The 16,841-nt window shown below is 41.3% G+C and overlaps 1 protein-coding gene across 2 annotated transcripts; it reads left to right on the top strand.

The window, feature by feature from the left end:
- The first annotated feature begins 988 nt into the window (after positions 1-988).
- Positions 989-11,124, top strand: LOC110492022 (cyclin-T1). Of its 2 annotated transcripts, none has more exons than XM_021565978.3 (9): positions 989-1,214; positions 2,186-2,267; positions 2,394-2,522; positions 5,241-5,301; positions 6,003-6,065; positions 6,243-6,288; positions 6,572-6,735; positions 6,841-6,911; positions 7,047-11,124. In XM_021565978.3, exons 1-9 carry the CDS (start codon positions 1,042-1,044, stop codon positions 8,340-8,342), a joined length of 2,085 nt encoding a protein of 694 aa, XP_021421653.2. In that variant the 5' UTR covers positions 989-1,041; the 3' UTR covers positions 8,343-11,124. The 2 variants fall into 2 exon arrangements, with proteins under 2 accessions (XP_021421653.2, XP_021421652.2); XM_021565977.3 differs by having other exon boundaries at positions 6,234-6,288.
- The last annotated feature ends 5,717 nt before the right edge of the window (positions 11,125-16,841 follow it).

The raw sequence follows: 16,841 nt of genomic DNA, 5'->3' as shown, positions 1-16,841 counted from the left end.
GTGGCCAGGAACATCAAAAAACAGAAATCATAATAGATTACAATGCCACAAAAGGAGGGGCAGACAATTTAGACAAGCTGGTGACTGGCTACATCTACCAAAGAAGAACCCTACACTGGCCACTTGTGATATTCTTTAACATCTTGGACATCGACGCACAACGCGTACACAACGCGTACACAGTACACATGCATCAAGTGCAAGAAATACATTCGCAACACACACAGTAAAACTCTGTCCCTCATGTGGAGCCCCCCTTAATTTGGGGCTCATTGGGGCTAATTTATTTCTTCCATCAAATACTGTATGTAAAATTTGTACTTCCAATTTGTTCAGTTCAAAGCAATAAACATCAATAGTGATGAAAACCTTGTTTCATTTATATTTGTTCAAGATAAACATTTATTCCACCCATGTCTTGATTATAACAAATATAGCTTTTATTGATAAATGAAATCTAGCAGAGGTAAATAGCCATTTTTAACCATGTATGCTGTCTATATTTCTTGTAATTGATATAAGTCAACATCTAAGTATTAAGTATTTGAACATAAATTGCAATATATATTTTTTTTAAACCCAATAATGTTGTGGGTCAATGTTACAGTGTTTACAATGTTTGGTTGGTAACCTCACAGATCATTGCACCTGTACATAGACCATCTGTAAATAGCCCATTCAACTACCTCATCCACAAACTGTATTTATAACTCTTAACTATTTTCCTCAGTCTCCTAACCAGCCACGCTAATTCACTTGACTTACTTTGTTTTACCTGCTATGTAAACAAATAATCTGTGTTAGAAACCATCAGTCTCATACCACAGTCACCATGACACCTCATAACATTTGCTGATAGGGAACAACCACATCAAGAAACGCCCTGAGCTGCGGTCTGCATTTACACAATATTCGAGATGTTTAGAAATGTTGCTTTGGACAGAGAGGAACCAAAATATTTGCTTTGGGGACACTTGCCGTTCACATAATTGACGTCACTTCCTGTTATCCACAATTTTAAAAATATTGTCCTTCTCAGTAATGGCGGCTTCCTTCCCTTCTCCTTCTGCAATAAACAACAACAAATGGTACTTCACCCGAGAACAGATCGAGAATAGCCCTTCTCGCCGTGCGGGGCTTGATCCAGACAAAGAATTGTCCTACAGACAACAAGCTGCGAACCTTCTACAGGACATGGGACAACGACTCAATGTGTATCTTTTGTCGGGACGATTTGCGCCTGCTAGCGGTTAGCTAGCTTCAAGAGGTTGAAGCCGGTTTGGCGGCATGGCGATATGCTAGCTAATATCTGCTATTGTGTTTATAGTTGGGGTGTTATTGTTGATACCACAATGTATTAATGTGCTTGGTATGGACTGGAGTGGTTGCTAGCTAATTTAAACTAGCGGCCTAGACGTGCGACTCGCTAGCAAGGGCCCGGCCATCATTGCGTGTGATTAGCATGGCTAGCTAACGTTGTGTAGGCCTTTGCAGCCGAGGCCTACGCTTCTTTTAACGTTAGAGAACAAAAGCCGAGCAGAGGGACGTTAGAGTTATTTAGCTATTATACGTGGGGTTTTGGTGTATCAAACACTTTAAGAGCATAACGTTATTGGGACAACAATTGCGCTGTTTTCGGAGCCAACGCGAGTAACGTTAAAACTAGCAATCTATTTATCTGCTCTGTATAACGATGAGTTAACTATAGGCTAACAACACAATAGTTTAAAACCCATGCGTACGTTACATAACTAACTATTAGACATTGTATTGGTGAGCGGTCCAATGCTGTTCGATAAAATGTCCATGTGAATTGAGATTAAGAAAGTTTAGTACCCATTTTATTTGATACGTTTGGCTTCTTTGTGGCCATTATTTGCTACATTGTTAGCTACAGCAAACGATCTAACCCACAATGCAGTTCTAGCCAGCGAGATACGTTATCCTACTACGTACCACCACACACACTGCCAACATTTGGATTAACGTTAGTTACAGCAGTACTAGATCACTCGGCTACATCCAAAACTAGTTTTGAAAATAAGTTGGTAGCTACTGTTACATACAATATGGTGTCATCAAACATACTATTTGTCATTTAACTCTTAAAGTAGTGAGTTCAATCTCACGGAGACATCAGGTCATATTGTTATGCTATAACCCTTAACCCGTAGCTATGCATCAGGTCCCAGCTAACAATTAATACTGCCATTGTGTATATGCACCGATTCTACATGATCCAGTCGTTCACCAGGTTCCACAGAAATGTAAGTACTTTGCACACACTGACATCATCTTTTGCTAAATGTATCTTATATAGTTTGAAATGAAACATGTAAAATGCATAGCACTATCAGTACAGCATCTATCAAAATGTCCTATTTTCCCCCTAGGTCATAGCTCCAGCAACACTATTCCTGGCTGCAAAGGTTGAGGAGCAGCCCCGCAAGTTGGAGCATGTTATCAAGGTGACCCATGCATGCCTCAACCCTCAGGACCCTTCACCAGATGTCCGCAGTGATGTAAGTCTCCATGGTCTGGCCACTCCACTTTGAAATCACTCTGGCACTTGCATGGTGCTCCACAAACTGATTTGGGTATGTTTGTTAGGGCCGGGACGATACCAGCATCAATATACTTGTTTGTATCGTGGCAAGGAAACAAAACACTAAGCGGATTTCACTTCTTTAAGAAAACAGCCCTAATGTTGGAAACAAATATGTTGCCACCCGGAGTCTAATTTATTTATTTGACAAGCTATAGCACACTATTTTACGTAGAAGGTTTTTAAAGGGTCTGTTTCATGTTTTCATTTTTGTCATGAAAAAAATATTGCAATACTGGTATTATCACAGCCATGGGGTGTTATGAGGCGGTTGTACCTAGGCTTGGGCGGTATACCGTATACCAGGGTATTTGGAAATAGCCATGAGATGGTTTTTCAATGCTATTTATTTGAAGTTTTATATTTGTAGCTACGTTTGAAGTAAATACTGTACCTGCAGTCAACTTGTGCATTACTTTAGGAAATTAAGAAGATTGTGTTCTTCATTTCACCTGTCACATCATTTTTCAATATGAAGCTTACCTGTAGTCTCCAGTCACGCAGTGTTTGTTTACAACACACAAGACTAGAGCCCAATGTTAACTATCTAACATATGCTAAATGCTCTGCAATTGTGCATTTGGTTTGCTAATTTAGTCACTAGTTAGCTATCTAGCTAAGTTGTTAGCGTCGTCCAAAATCAAGCTTCGCTTGGTAACAGCAGAGAATCCTCTCCTGGATCAAGAACCTTGCTGTCTTTATATTTGTTCGGTGCGTGCAGCAAACTGTGAGTAGCCTTTCTGAGTTAGCTGGGACGTCTGTCCTTTAGTTTAGGAAAGTGTAAAAAATAGTTTAGGAAAATTTGGCGCCAGACAACTTGACTGGCGAGGTTTTAAATGACCAGACATTTGATATCTTTACCTGGTGTCCATATGCATTCGGTGCGTAACTTTACCTGGTGTCCACCCACGGTGTTCAAAATCACATTTAGATTATAATTCATCTTAACAGAATAGAAATGATCCTGTAAAGTTGTAATGAAGTAGAATGTTGTTCATTGCCTGTTGTCTTCATCCCTGCTATAAATCATAACTCAATATAAAAAGTTTTAAAAAGAAAAACATTTAACCTAGAAGAACTCAGTAATACAATACCACTTCAAAATATAATATCATTTGGAAACGACCTGCCCTATAGGCTTTGTATGAATATTTGAATTATATAAATTACAAAACACAGGTGTTCTAAATTACAATCTGGGCCTCTAATTTAATTTAGCCTAGCCATGAACATTTTAATTAGGTCTAATGAATAACAAAACAAGGGTGTCTACGAACACCAGGGTTGTCCTACTCCCCATTCTCGCTGCAATTCAGCACCACAGCAAGAGAAATAGGCCCCTCTTGGTGGCCACAAAATGAAGAAATTATTAAACTGATGTTGGACAATCAAATACACAAATTTCATTAAGGCTGTTTCAAGCTTATTTTACAATACTCCTGTGACACGAGCCCCGCCCCATGGGTTTATGAAAGCACTTGTTTCCAAATCTCAAATGATATCTCACTCTTTTTACAGTTCTATTGGATGATGTTGAGAAATGTTGTGTTTATTTTCATTTGAACGTGGGGTTGTGACTCGTGTCATGTGTGACATATGTGGCTTATTGAGATCAACTCTGTCTCTTACTTCGGGTTGCAATTCCTGTAACTTTACCAAAATTCCCCAGTTTTCCAAAAATCATGGTTAGAAGATTCCTGGAATTACGAGGGAATAAGCAGGAAATCCATCAATTTACAACCAGGATTTTGGGGAAACCAGGGAATTTTGGGAAAGTTAGTGGAATTTTGCATCCCTACTCTTACTATAGGCTGTTGGCTGATTGCAACATTGTAACTCTCCGATGTGAATGGTTGGCAACGATATTTTGTTTCCAAGTGCTACTGAATAAACTCAACTGGAATGCACCAATTGAGCATGATACACATCATTACGTTAGTCTATCAATACAAATCATGATTCCAAATCATGACACAGGCGACATGTTGGTCTTGTTTAGGGCGGCAGCAGAACTGCTAAGACCGGGTCTGACAAACACAATTTGCCTCCAATTTATATACATTTGCGGTGGAGTGAGCCGCTGCTGTTGGGAAGTCAAAGCTGTCCAACTCTTTGGAGCAGTTTGCGATGCGCATCAGCCTCATTACTTTGTCCTCACAAAGTTGCTATCTTGAGTCCCCCTGAACTCTGTTTTGGAGAAAGAATCACCTCTTGGCGGGCATGCTGGAAAGGGGAATAATCTACACAATCTTTTCCAATTTGCCCAGTCGGGGTATATTTAGCTGAAGTCCCTTATGTGGACCGTGCGTCTTTTTGGCCGGCAACAATTTTAGTTATCGGCTTTTCATATATTTTTATTGGCTAAAAGCTGGCACTTACCTTGATAACATCCTCGTAACCTTCGGATTAGAGGCTCAGTGGGGTTTGTGTTCAGTGCGGGTATTACAGAATATCCCGGTATGGCACAAGGTCGTTCTGAAGGTATGACAATCTGGATACTGCCCAAGCTTAGTTGTACCTCCTTGAAGGTAAGACTGCGTAAAGGGAAAGCAAGAGGGTGAGTGAGACGTAAGGGGTGAGAGAGAATGCCTCCTAGTGAGTAATGCCTGTCTCCTGCCTGTCCTCTCAACCTCAGGCTTACCTGCAACAAGCCCAAGACCTGGTCATTCTTGAGAGCATTATACTCCAGACCCTGGGTAAGTTGGGATGGACAAATGAATGGGGTCTTTGATTTCACCCAAAACTAGAGATGTGCTGCTTGCCGACACTATTAACCATCTTTGTTCTTGTCCACAGCAGAGTTTTGAGTAGCAGTTAATTCTATTGGACATCCACACATCACCTAGTTGTATATGCTCACTATTTATCACTACTTTTTCACATTTTCCTTGTGGTTTTAAGCCATTCATTTGTGTCCATTTAATTGTGGTGCAGGTTGTGGTGATGGAGGATGTTTTTGTTGTAATCACATTAGAGAGCAAGTGAATTTAGTACAGTATTGCTAGCATTTGGATTGCTTGCTATAATGGCCATTAGCCACCTATGACCTTTGTGTCAATGAATGGCTTAAATGTAAATGCCAAACTTGTTTTATTCTCTACTCACTCATTCACATTTGTCTTATACAGGGCCTGTCATCTGAAGACCTAAAGCAGTGCATTCATTCACTATTTACTGTAGTTTCATAAAACAAGTACATTGGTTTTCCAGGGCAATTATTTATTTTAATGCTCAGTGAGAGTACTGAAAAATCCAAAAAATTCAGTACCTTTCGAGTGAAAATGTGTACTTTGCATTAGCAGCCTCAAATTCTCATAGAAAGAGGATTATAGATAGTTCTTTTGAAATTGTCTCATGGAACCTTTCTTCTGTCTCCCCTCTGCCCTATTCATTACAGCCTTTGAAATCACCATTGACCACCCACATACTCATGTTGTCAAGTGCACCCAGCTAGTCAGAGGTAAGCATCAACAATGTCCCTTTGTAGGCTACTGGTGAAGTTTCCGAACCCTAGTAGTGCTTTTACAAATGACATAAAGGTTCTCGCCTAGTTTTTTACACACTTGTTTTTAATGTCAGTATTTTGAACGTAGCAGGTTTTAATTGTATTTTCTTGTTTCTCGTGTTGTTGTTCCAGCGAGTAAGGATTTGGCCCAGACGTCATACTTCATGGCTACCAACAGGTATGCTGTTCACTCTGCTGTGTTCAACTTCACGCTTTTCATTTCAGTTCGATACAACATTATTCAATGAAAATGCATTGCAACATTGTCTGATCTAAAGCAGGAGAAGAGGCTCTTATGACCTGTATTTGAATGAAATTACCACTCATCTAAGAGGTGCACCGTCGTCCTTTTCATTATATTCTGAAACTGAATCTGTTTCTTCTCCTCCCCTTCTTGTATTTTCCCTGTTTCCATGGATTTTCCTTCTGCTGGTTTATCTGGGACCCAACCTGTTGTGTAGTCTACACCTGACCACATTCTGCCTTCAACACAGCCCGCCCATCGTGGCCTGCGTTTGCATCCACCTGGCCTGCAAGTGGTCCAACTGGGAGATCCCAGTCTCTACAGACAGCAAGCACTGGTGGGAGTATGTGGACAATACTGTCACCCTCGAGCTGCTGGATGGTAAGTTTGATTGAATTTCATTATGCGTGTTTGTGTAGTTGTTGGTTAGATTGTATTGTAGGGAACTGAATTGCAGCGCCCTTTGTAATACTTTGTGTCCCATAGAGCTCACCCACGAGTTCCTGCAGATCTTGGAGAAGACACCAAGCCGATTAAAACGCATTCGCAACTGGAAAGTAAGTCATAGTTTAACATACATTTTAAATATTTTCACAGCTCCATTTCTTTCAGGTCGTACTCGCAAAAGGGTCTTTCCTGATTTAAATAAATGTAGCTCCGTCATTGCCTAACTCTGTGATTTCTTGTTCCAGGCGGCAGGTCAGACAGTGAAGGGAGGGAAGTCCAAGGTGCCAGAAGACGGCGATCAGACAGATGGCATGATGAGCATGGTCTCCATGTCGTCGTCTGAGACCACGCTGGGTGGCCTGATGAGCCTCTCCAACCCTCTCTCTTCATCTTCCTCCTCCATGGCTCCCATACTACTGGAGCTCAAGTCGACCCTTGGCAGTGGTTCTGACCAGCCCAGCCACGTCGAGCTGCATGCCCCGGCCAAGGTGTCACTGAGCGAGTACCGGGCCAAGCACGCTGACGTCCTGGCTGCTCAGAAGAGGAAGCTGGAGAACATGGAGGCCAGCGTGAAGAGGGAGTACGCCACGGCAGCCCAGGCTCTGATAGGCCAGCAGCAGAGGAAGGAGAAGCACCACCGTGACCAGCAGCAATCCAGCTCCCACCATTCCAGCTCGGCCTCCTCTGACCTCAGCAGCCCCTCGCCCATCATCCTCAAGATCCCCCTGGAAAAGGAGAGGGGCGAGCGCAGCTCCCTGAAGATGCGCCTCCCTCTGGGGTCTGGGGGAGGCGGGGGGCATAGTGGAGGAGGGAACAGAGGAGCAGGAGGAGAAAAGGACATCAAAGTGAGAATTCGGGTGCCTGAGAAAGTACGCAGTGGAGGCTCGGGAGAGGAGGGGGGCAAGACTAGGGAGGGAAAGCACCGAGAACGTTCCAACCACCACCATCATCATCATCACCACCACCATCATTCATCGTCATCTTTTAGCGGTGCTTCTGTCTCTTCGTCCTCGTCACATAAACACTCAGCCAGTGCTGCTGGAGCTGTAGGAGGAAGCAGCAGCAAAAAAGCCCCCAGTGACTCGTCTAGAATGAGCTCCTCTTCCTCTGTGTCTCGAAAGAGGACACATTCCACGGAGTCCCAGGGCTCCCACTCGTCCAAAGTCTCTAAGTCCTCCAGGAACTCAGCTCACCAGCTGCCTGCTCTTTTAGCTGCCTCTGGAGCACATTCCCTGGGGGCACACCCCACTGATATCCTCCCCTCCCTCCACCAGGGCAACTACTCTCACTCCAAGGGGGACAAGCTGGACACTAACGGACACAATGCAGGTGTTGGCAGCCAGTCGAATGAGTATCAGGACACGTTTGAAATGCTGAACTCTTTACTGAGTGCTCAGGGGGTGCAGCCTGTCCAGCCTCCCATGTTTGATTGCCGGTCTCAGTACGTGGAGTACAGATACAGCGGCGGGTCTAGGGGGGGATCTCGACCACCACCTCTGCCTGCTGAACCTCCACCTCCGCTACCCCCTCTACCCAAGTGATCCCTGATGAAGGGGTGAATTACTGACAGTGTACCTGTAGACTCATCCAACCATGTTACATAAGATATTTGCTCTGTGAATTTTGTCCCTTTTATGTGTTTGTATGGATCATGTTGTGGTTTTCAACTTGACAGCAAAGAAATGTACCAATACATACTTTTCAGTGATGTAGGTGCTGAAGTGTGTCCCTCGTCACATCATATTCAATACATCTGTGGGGCAATAACAGGAGGTGTGAAAGAAATGCTTGCAAAAAATTTGAAACGAACAAAATTAATTATTTATTCACAATGTAAATACTTTATCATGATATGACCTCAAATCAGATTTTATGGAATGGCGGGCATAATATTTGAGCCATAGCTATTTTTAAAAGAAAGTCAAACGTTACATGTTTGAATGCCTATTAGAGGAAACAAACTTGTTTGCTTCACTTACTACATTTTAAAGTCTTGCTAACAATGAGTCTTTTCCATAATGTTTTTGAAATATACTATTTATTATTAGTATTGAATGCTTTTGAGGAAGTTTAAAAATATATAAATAACTGCCCCTTTCCGCTGTGTTAAACTGAAGGATAGTTGAGTGCTCCTTACACAGGCCTATTTCAGAATGCATGTCTTCAAAGCCATCGTTTTCAACATTTTGTTTGTTTCAAAATACTGTAGTAACTGAGGTTTTTGTCTCCGTTTTGTCAATACATTTGTTTTGTAATCTCTACATTATTTTGTGAACAATTGTTTAATATTAATAATGTAAATTGGTAAAAGTAGACAAATATTTTGTACATTTTGTTAAGAAAAAAGTTGCTAAAAATCCTGTAGATTGATACGGCTTATATTTTAGTTCCTAGATTTGTGTGTTGCAGTCATTGTTTTAAATGGTTGTAAAATGTTAGCAGTCAAATGCTTACACTAACATTCAGAGTTTATACTACAGTACATGCACTGCATGGCCAAAAGTATGTGGACACTCATTCAAATTAGTGGATTTTGCTGTTTCAGCCGTACCCGTTGCTGACGGGTGTATAAAATTAAGCACACAGCCATGCAATCTCCATATACAAACATAAGCAGTAGACTGGGCCGTACTGAAGAGCACAATGACTTTAAACGTGGCACTGTAATAGGCTGCCACCTTTCCAAAATGTCAGTTTGTAAGTGATGTTATTGTGACGTAGAAACATCTAGGAGCAAGAACTGCTCAGCTGTGAAGTGGTATGACGCACAAGCTAATAAAACTGGACCATCGAGTGCTGTAGCGGGTAAAATTGTCTGTCCTCGGTTGCAACTCTTACCTCCAGAACTGCCTGGAAGCAACGTTAGCACAACAAGTGTTTGTTGGGAGCTTCATGAAATGGGTTTCCATGTGCAAGCAGCCGCACATAAGCCTAAAATCACCATCTGCAATGCCAAGCGTCGGTTGGAGTGGTGTAAAGCTCGCCGCCATTGGACTCTGGAACAGTGGAAACGCATTCTCTGGAGTGATGAATCACGCTGCACCATCTGGCAGACCAACAGACAAATCTGGGTTTGGCAGATACCAGAAGAACGCTACCTGCCTGAATGCATAGTGCCAACTGTAAATTTTGTTGGAGGAGCAATAATGGTCTGGGGCTGTTTTTCATGGTTGGGGCTTGGACCCTTAATTCCAGTAAAGGGAAATTTTAACGCTACAGCATACAATGGCATTCTAGACTGTTCTGTGCATCAAACCTTATGGCAACAGATTGGGGAAGGTCCTTACTTGTTTCAGCATGACAATGCCACCGTGTACAAAGCGAGTTCCATACAGAAATGTTTTTCGAGATCGGTGTAGAATAACTTGACTGGCTTGCACAGAGCCCTGACTTCAACTCCCATCGAACACCTTTGGGATGAATTGGAAGGCCGATTGGGAGCCAGGCCTCATCGCCCAACAGTGCTCGGCCTCACTAATGCTCTTGTGGCTGAATGGAAGCAAGTCCCCGTAGCAATGTTCCAGCATCTAGTGGAAAGCCTTCCCAGAAGAGTGGAGGCTGTCATAGCAGGAAAGGGTGGACCAACTCCATATTAATGGCCATGATTTTGGAATGAGATGTTCGACAAGCAGGTGTCCACATACTTTTGGCCATGTGGTGTATCTACATATTCATATACAAACCACAGCAGTGTCAATCATTTTGATAATGGACTGATTGTCTTTTTTAGTGTTTTGAACAGAATTAAGTGTTACTTTTACTGTTTTAACAGTAACTGAAGTCTTCACTTATTTTAATTCAATTGAAATTCCCTTTTTGGGTGATTTTAGTAAGGGGCATATTCTTTTGTCTATATTATTTAGATAATACAGCAGTTTTTTTCTGGTTTGTTTGTGGCGATTACACATGCTTAACTGAGAGACTAGAGGATTTAACAACAAAAAAGTCCCTCCTACCACTGTCAACCATCCTTGTCAGGGATGCATTTCTGTGTAAAGGACTTGTTCAATTAAGATAATAATAATCATCCCCTTTATGTCCAGTTATGCTGTTTGTCATGTTTATTGGTCATAAACTGGTATTCTCTCTCTCATTTAATCATGTGTTGGGAATCATCTTTAAGATTATGTGATAGTGGAAATGAAGTGGGCTGTAACGTAGCTCTGACATGTTTGACATTTTACCAGAACTCTCTTGGTCCAATAAGCTGCCAATGGACAGATTCATTTTTTGGAGATCATGTAACACAGCTGTAGCATACTGATTTGATCATGTTGTGTTCTTGCTGTTTGTTTTTGTATATAAAGGAAAGAGTTATCATTATTCTGGGGGCTGTTTTCTATTACTTTAACTGACCCATGATGGAAATACATTGTTGCTGTTTCCAAAGGCCACATAAAATGGCCAAAGTCTGCCAAGTTTCTACAGTACTTGAGTCCAACCATTGATTTTTGTCACTCAGGTAAGCCTTTATGATGATATTTGAAGAGAAACATGGATATACTTCAAAATGCACTGAAACGTTATCCCATCAGGATTGTCTAACAAACATAGCTTTTTTTTGTTAAAAACTGAGGAAATTATCACTTGTATTACTAGGAACATTACGTTTCCATTCTGTTTGATATTATATAATAAGATACTCATTAGTACTAAATTAAGCTAAGAATGATTGGACTTGAACTGATACATGGATGACTATATGCAATATATCTTGTGCGAGTGCTTATTTAACAAGAACGACCACAAAAGGAAGCTGAAATTATGAAAATAGATGGAAGACACTCATGCAACCAAATGCAAAATCACAAATGCTACTCCTTTGTACTTCATTAACTGCTCAAAAGTTGTATCTGTCTGTACACATTGTCACGTCTTAATGTTTTAGTTGTACCACAACTCAGGTCTGTAATTGACATTTTTGGGATATATACTGTTTAAAATAACTAAAGGTATGTGTTCTTTTGTTGTGAACAAAGTTCATTTTTTAAAATGTGGTTGATATAATCCCATGTCAATAAATGTTTAAGAAAAAACATCCCTTTCATTTTTATTTTGTATTTTATGATCATGCAACAATCCTTGTTTCCGTAAATAATAATATACTAAGGTCGCAAGCTCAATTGAATATCTACTTGCTCAGATGTGGGTTTTGTAAATTGAGAGACAGGTCTTTCAACCTATCGTGTATTTCCCACCCACTAGTCTGGACCAATCAAAACTAAAATGGGGCGTGTCCATCTTCTCAAGGCACTGATAGGAGAGTGCGGGAAAAACGACGCAGTGGCATTGTGCTTCGAGATCTGTCTAGGTAAGGACACGGTAAGCTCCTCGCCGTTATATTAACCAAACTGTTATATGAAACTCCTTTTTGGATTATTAACATATTTTGATTATATCAGAGTGCATCTGTACATCAACGACAGCGAATAAACCAGTATATGTTGCTACAGAGACTAAGGAACGCTAAGCAAACATGGCTGCTAAAGCTAACTGGCTAACAAGCTAACACAAAAGCTACAATTTGATGTCGTTGAGCTAAAAGGAGGCGGACCTGTTCCATGTGGCGCGTGATTGGGTTTTATGCAGGACGTCACAGCACAAGTGTTTGGCACAGATGGTAGAGTACTGTTTGTTTTATCCTGAACATACTTATTTGGCAGCTAGCTACAACAAATGGCTTGACAACGTAGCAATTAACTAACAACATTTTGTTATGAACATTTTTGCAATGAAAAGGTCCGTGTCTACTGTTCTGCATAACTTATGATTTTTATAACTAGGCATTTTATCAATCGACAGCATGTGCAAATGTCAGATCTGAAACCATGTGGCATGTTGGCTGGACAGATGTCATGAGTAGTGCCCTGTACTTTTCTTGACATTTTCATAATTTTATTTCTGTTTATTGTCACTGGTTATGCTGATCTGATGCACATGTTTTCGTATAACTATTTATTGATTGCTGAGGTTGTGGCAATGCTTGATGAAAGAATTGAGGAAGGCTTGAATTACAGATGAAGTAAATGTGACATGGGTCCGGTCCGTCAACGGATACACACGTGAACGTTGCTTTTTTTTATTTGATCGTGGCCCATGTTTGTTGTATTGTAGTATCAATATTCTATTGTAATCCCCCCCCCCCCCCCCCCCTCCCGGTGTTCTTTGTTTGCTACCATATTGTGGTATCCCTTTGGGCTCAGTTGGTAGAGCATGGTGCTTTCAACGCCAGGGTTGTGTTCCATTCACATCGGAGACCGGCATAAAAAAATGTGTACACTCACTACTGTAAGTCACACTGGATAAGAGCCTTTGCTTAAATGATTAAAATGTCAATATTGGCCTGGTCTCACCTAAGTAGTTATGTCAATTTATAACTGTAGGGTTGATAATTCAGCCCCTGGTACTCACCGGAACATGTATTTCCCTTCCAGGACCAGTGATGAACAGGATAAGGATCCATGTGTTGCCATCGAGCAGAGGCCGTGTGGCCCAGACCGCCCGTACCCAGGAGCCCCAGGCCTGCTCCTTCACCCAGCGACCCTGCTCCCAGCCGCGCCTGGAGGGCCTGGAGTTCTGCATCAAACATGTCCTGGAGGACAAGAACGCCCCTTACAGACAGTGTAGCTATGTCTCCAACAAGAATGGCAAGCGCTGCCCGAACGCAGCCCCTAAGGTGGAAAAGAAAGAAGGGTGAATGAAGCAACTTGCATGTTTATCAAATTCTCAAAACTGCATTTTGATGTATGTGGGCTTGAATCTGGGAAATCCCTTAGTGTATCAATGAATACTGAGTCTTTTACTTTCCAAGTCAGTTCTTCAGAAATATCTGCACAATCTTGAATTCTCTGTGACCTTAGTTCTTATCTTGCTTGTGATTCTTATGTCTACATTCAGGGTGACCTTCTGTGCGGAGCACGCCAGAAGGAATGCCATGGCTCTCCAGGCCCAGCTGAGAAAGGCCTCATCCGGACCCTCCCCTGAAGCCCTCCTATCTCAGCTCAGTGGCTACAACCGCCCCGAGACGCATGGCCTGGACAGTGGCCGCAGTGAAGCCACCCGCATCCTCGGTGAATAATATTTCTGAGTCTTTTCCCTCTAAAGCCATGTGCAATGGCAACATGTTTTAGAATAACCATATTTTTCCTAGAGTGAACTTCAGTTCTTAACCAGTCTGCACAATAATTATTTCCCAATTTGAACCCTAATTTCTTACATGTGCTTGACCTTGAATATTCATGGACTAATTTCACTCTCCCTTTACTACACACTATTGCTAAAAGGGCCCAAATCAAGTCTGACAGCTTGTGGTAGCTGTCCAGATCCTAACAGGGCCAACATTAACATCTTCCCATGGTCTGTTGGTTTTCTCTATATTAACAAAGAGAATAGTCAATTCAGTTGGAAGGAACAAACGCCTCCTTTACAAATCATAATGACTTTCTAAATCATTATTTCAGCATGTTTTTCAAGCCAAAACATCCAGTGCATTTGGATAGTATTCAGACCCCCTTGACTTTTTCCATGTTTTTACTTTAGGCCAGACAATTGATTCAGCGTTTATCTTCTTACGGCCGAGATCCTGTTAACGGGATTGATATGACAACAGCAGTGAAAGTGCAGGACGCCAAATTCAAACAGATCTCATAATTAAAATTCCTCAAACATACAAGTATTTTACACCATTTTAGTGGATAAGGAATAGCAGTACTTGGAAGGAACCACAATGTCTAATGCTATATGGACATGAACAATAGAAAAAATATTCAGACTGATTTTCAGATTATTAATACACAAATTAGCATTAAACATTATTCACAAATTGCATTCTATTTTGCATTCTATTATACATCCTATCATATTCAAAAGTTCAATCAAGTTAGGTCTTGCAAAATGAATGTAGCACTGGGGGAAAAAATGCGTTTTTTTTTTGATGTGCATGTTATAACCTAGAGTCAACTAGAAGCATCAATCTATATAGAGCAAGCGTGACTAAATTCAAGCCCAGTAACCTTGCTCACCGCATCCTCCTTCGATTATCTTGTCTGGCTGCCACAAAGCCCCCATCTGCTGATCTGCACGAAGTGTGTGCATGCCACTGGCGATGTACTTTGCTTGACATGCTAGCTGTTCTCGGCGCATCATCACTTCAAACGCATTCCGTTGTGGCGTTATCGGTTGGCCTACTACTACTGGTAGTACCGGTGAAATGTAAGTTATGAATTGCAAATCACCTGACACGCTTCAATTTCATCAATAAGTTTGACTTAAATTTGGTTGTCCAAAATACTATCAGCTTGCACTGTGACTTTACTGATGAATTCCCTGATTGCTGGCCAGTCAGTTGGTTAAATTACATTGTTTAGTCTATTTAGTCTAACCCCTGCGTTGTGGAGGAAAGTGAGGCGGGGCATTCATTAAACAGTAATTCAACTTTGTCCAGCCTTATTAAAATTGATGAGGGGGAAACTATTTAATCCATATACAAACAATACCCCATAATGACAAAGCTAAAACAGGTTTCTAGAAATGTTTGCAAATTTGCTTTTGGGATGTTTTGTTGCTGCAATGTTTTGCTGGTGCCATGTTTCCTCAAGACAACTTTTTAGCTTGAATGCCTAGTGTTATCTTGGTTTCATCAGACCAGAGAACTGCGGGACCTTATAAACAGGTGTGCCTTTCCAGATCATGTCCAATCTATTGACTCCAAGTTGTAGAAACATCTCAAGAATTATCAATGGAAACAGGATGCACCTGAGCTCATAGCAAAGGTTCTGAATACTTATGTAAATATGGCATTTTTGTTTGTAATACATTTGCGAAAATTACTAAACCTCTTTTCGCTTTGTCATTATGGGGTATTGTTTGTAGATTACTTTATAAAAATTTAATACATTTTAGAATATGGCTGTAATGTAACCCCCCCCCCCTTTTGCTATGACAGCCTCTACGCTTCTGGGAAGGCTTTCCACTAGATGTTGGAACATTGCTGAAGGGACTTTCTTCCATTCAGCCAAGAGCATGAGTGAGGACGGGCGCTGTAATTGGGGAATTAGGCCTGGCTTGCAGTTGGCGTTCCAGTTCATCCCAAAGGTGTTTGATATAAGGCTGGGCGACGATATTGAATTTGTTTTTGCGCGATATTACATATGCTTGTAAGAATTTAGGTTGTTTGAGTGTTTATGTCCGCATGTTCTCGTGTTTTATTCTTTATTTTTCTTCGCTCCTGTGTACCTCACCATTTACACCAGAGATCTGTACATTATGACGAGATGTACGTCTCAAATCAAAGTTTATTTATCACGTGCGCCGAATACAACGGGTGTAGTAGACCTTACAGTGAAATGCTTACTGACAGACCCAACAGTGACATTTTTAAGTAAAAAAAATAGCTATTAGGTGAAAAAGGAAATGAAGACAGTGAATAATAACAGTAGTGAGGCTATATACAGTAGCGAGGCTGGGTGTCGTTGTCCCAAAGGCGGGAAGGCAGGCAACAAGCTTAGGTCCAAAATAAGCCCATAGAAACGCGTTGGCCTTATTTTGGACAGATTTTACTCTTCCTCTATGGTTTACACACCTAGCCCCTGCCTCTCACGCCAACAAAGTTGATAGATGACATTTCCTCTGGCAAGCGGTTTCAATTCGCTATTTGAGGTTGGGTTCAAAATAATTGGTAATAATACATTGAGGCATTATTTTACTGTAATAGAGTAAACTTTTCAAACATAACAATTTCTCAACTACTCAAATTGTGTGCAGAGAAGACTCTACTTTTTTATTTGACCTTTTTATTTAACTAGCCAAGTCAGTTAAGAGCAAATTCTTATTTTCAATGACTGCCTAGGAACAGTGGGTTAACTACCTTGTTCAGGGGCAGAACAACAGATTTTTACCTTGTCAGCTCAGGGATTTGATCTTGCAACAATCTTACACGAGAGTATCAATGAACGTTGATTCTGGAAAATGAATACGGTTTGTCGTGCGTGGAATTGTTAGGTTAGCAGCATTTTAGCCAAAGACTACTATACTAGCAGTCT

This window comes from Oncorhynchus mykiss, chromosome 16 (genome assembly GCF_057628025.1).
Source record: "Oncorhynchus mykiss isolate SJ-2025 chromosome 16, ASM5762802v1, whole genome shotgun sequence".
Taxonomy (NCBI): Eukaryota; Metazoa; Chordata; class Actinopteri; order Salmoniformes; family Salmonidae; genus Oncorhynchus; species Oncorhynchus mykiss.
This window is presented reverse-complemented; position numbering and strand designations above follow the sequence as displayed.

Excerpts from the sequence above, each read along its gene's own strand:
- LOC110492022 (XM_021565977.3), top strand. The coding sequence starts at position 1,042 with ATGGCGGCTTCCTTCCCTTCTCCTTCTGCAATAAACAACAACAAATGG. Across the intron at positions 5,302-6,002 it reads CATTATACTCCAGACCCTGG|CCTTTGAAATCACCATTGAC; the intron begins GTAAGTTGGGAT and ends TATTCATTACAG. Across the intron at positions 6,736-6,840 it reads CACCCTCGAGCTGCTGGATG|AGCTCACCCACGAGTTCCTG; the intron begins GTAAGTTTGATT and ends TGTGTCCCATAG.